The sequence below is a fragment of the Brassica oleracea genome, unplaced genomic scaffold (genome assembly GCF_000695525.1).
Source record: "Brassica oleracea var. oleracea cultivar TO1000 unplaced genomic scaffold, BOL UnpScaffold04338, whole genome shotgun sequence".
In the NCBI taxonomy this organism is placed as follows: Eukaryota; Viridiplantae; Streptophyta; class Magnoliopsida; order Brassicales; family Brassicaceae; genus Brassica; species Brassica oleracea.
Window position 1 is genome coordinate 1 of NW_013620862.1, and position 990 is coordinate 990.

Genomic DNA, 990 nt, shown 5'->3' on the forward strand with positions numbered 1-990 from the left:
TACTTTTCATTGTGTCGCAATAAACTGCCTAGACCGATTAATCAAACACTTAGGCTAAAAATGTTAACCTTCCATTGACGATTTTTTGTATCTGACTGATTTTGGCCCGCTTGGGAACCGATTGTTAGAGAGTATAAATACATCTGATGATAATAGATGAATAAATACCTTTTACTAGTGGTTGTGAATTCTTTGGTCCAAACAATAATAGCTGGATCGATTGCAGTTTCGCCTTCCCAAGAAGCCTGCATTTCATTTCGTAAATGAAACTTCGCAATATTAAAATCACAGGGAACAGAACATTTGTGGTAAATCAATAATGGAGATAAACAGAAAGAAACAGTAGATCACTTACACATGAGTTGGAGATGAAGCTGTCTGCAAAAGTTGAGCTACATTGGTTTTGGGAGCCTCTTGCACTCCAACCACAAGCAAATCAAATTTTCTGTCTTTGCCAACAAGCTGAACCAAATCTTCATACGAAACCTTCACATTTGTTATAGGAATAATTAATGATGATATTAAGGAATGTTTGTTATATATCTAATAACTAGCGAATATGCGCATACCTACGAACGTACCTTTCCATTCATGTTCCATGTGATGATACGGATACAAAGATCTGATTTTCTAGAAAAGCTACAACTCTTAACAGCTTCAATTGTTCTAATACCATCGTGGGATGAGTTGTTGCCAACAGAACTTAACAAAGTTTCCTTGTTGTAAAATCTATACAGAAGTACACAATAATACACGTTACATGTCTTTTTACTTGGTATTTATAAATAGTAAAATTGATAGTGATACTAATTGTTACCCTTTACGCCCACACAAAGAATTTGTATTGCCCATTGTCTCTGCATGCCCTGTTTCTCCGTAAATGGTACGATTCGAAAGGTATTTTGTAGAGAGAGGGGAAGAAGTGAGCAAATTTAAAGAGAATTGGTATGATAAGAGCCTGGAAATTTCACAAAGTCATCTTCATTCATC

General features: G+C 35.5%; 1 protein-coding gene across 1 annotated transcript; it reads right to left on the reverse strand.

Moving 5' to 3' along the window:
• Nucleotides 1-12: 12 nt before the first annotated feature.
• Nucleotides 13-980, reverse strand: LOC106321972 (type IV inositol polyphosphate 5-phosphatase 11-like). Its single transcript, XM_013760180.1, has 4 exons — nt 818-980; nt 582-729; nt 356-486; nt 13-245 (listed from the first exon to the last, which is right to left on the reverse strand). The coding sequence occupies exons 1-4, from the start codon at nt 850-852 to the stop codon at nt 125-127; spliced, it is 435 nt and encodes a 144-aa protein (XP_013615634.1). The 5' UTR covers nt 853-980; the 3' UTR covers nt 13-124.
• Between the last annotated feature and the right edge of the window lie 10 nt (nt 981-990).

Coding starts and splice junctions, on each gene's coding strand:
- LOC106321972 (XM_013760180.1), bottom strand. CDS start 852: ATGGGCAATACAAATTCTTTGTGTGGGCGTAAAGG. Junction 730..817: donor TCTTTGTGTGGGCGTAAAGG/GTAACAATTAGT, acceptor ACTTCTGTATAG/ATTTTACAACAAGGAAACTT. Junction 487..581: donor CATGGAACATGAATGGAAAG/GTACGTTCGTAG, acceptor ACAAATGTGAAG/GTTTCGTATGAAGATTTGGT.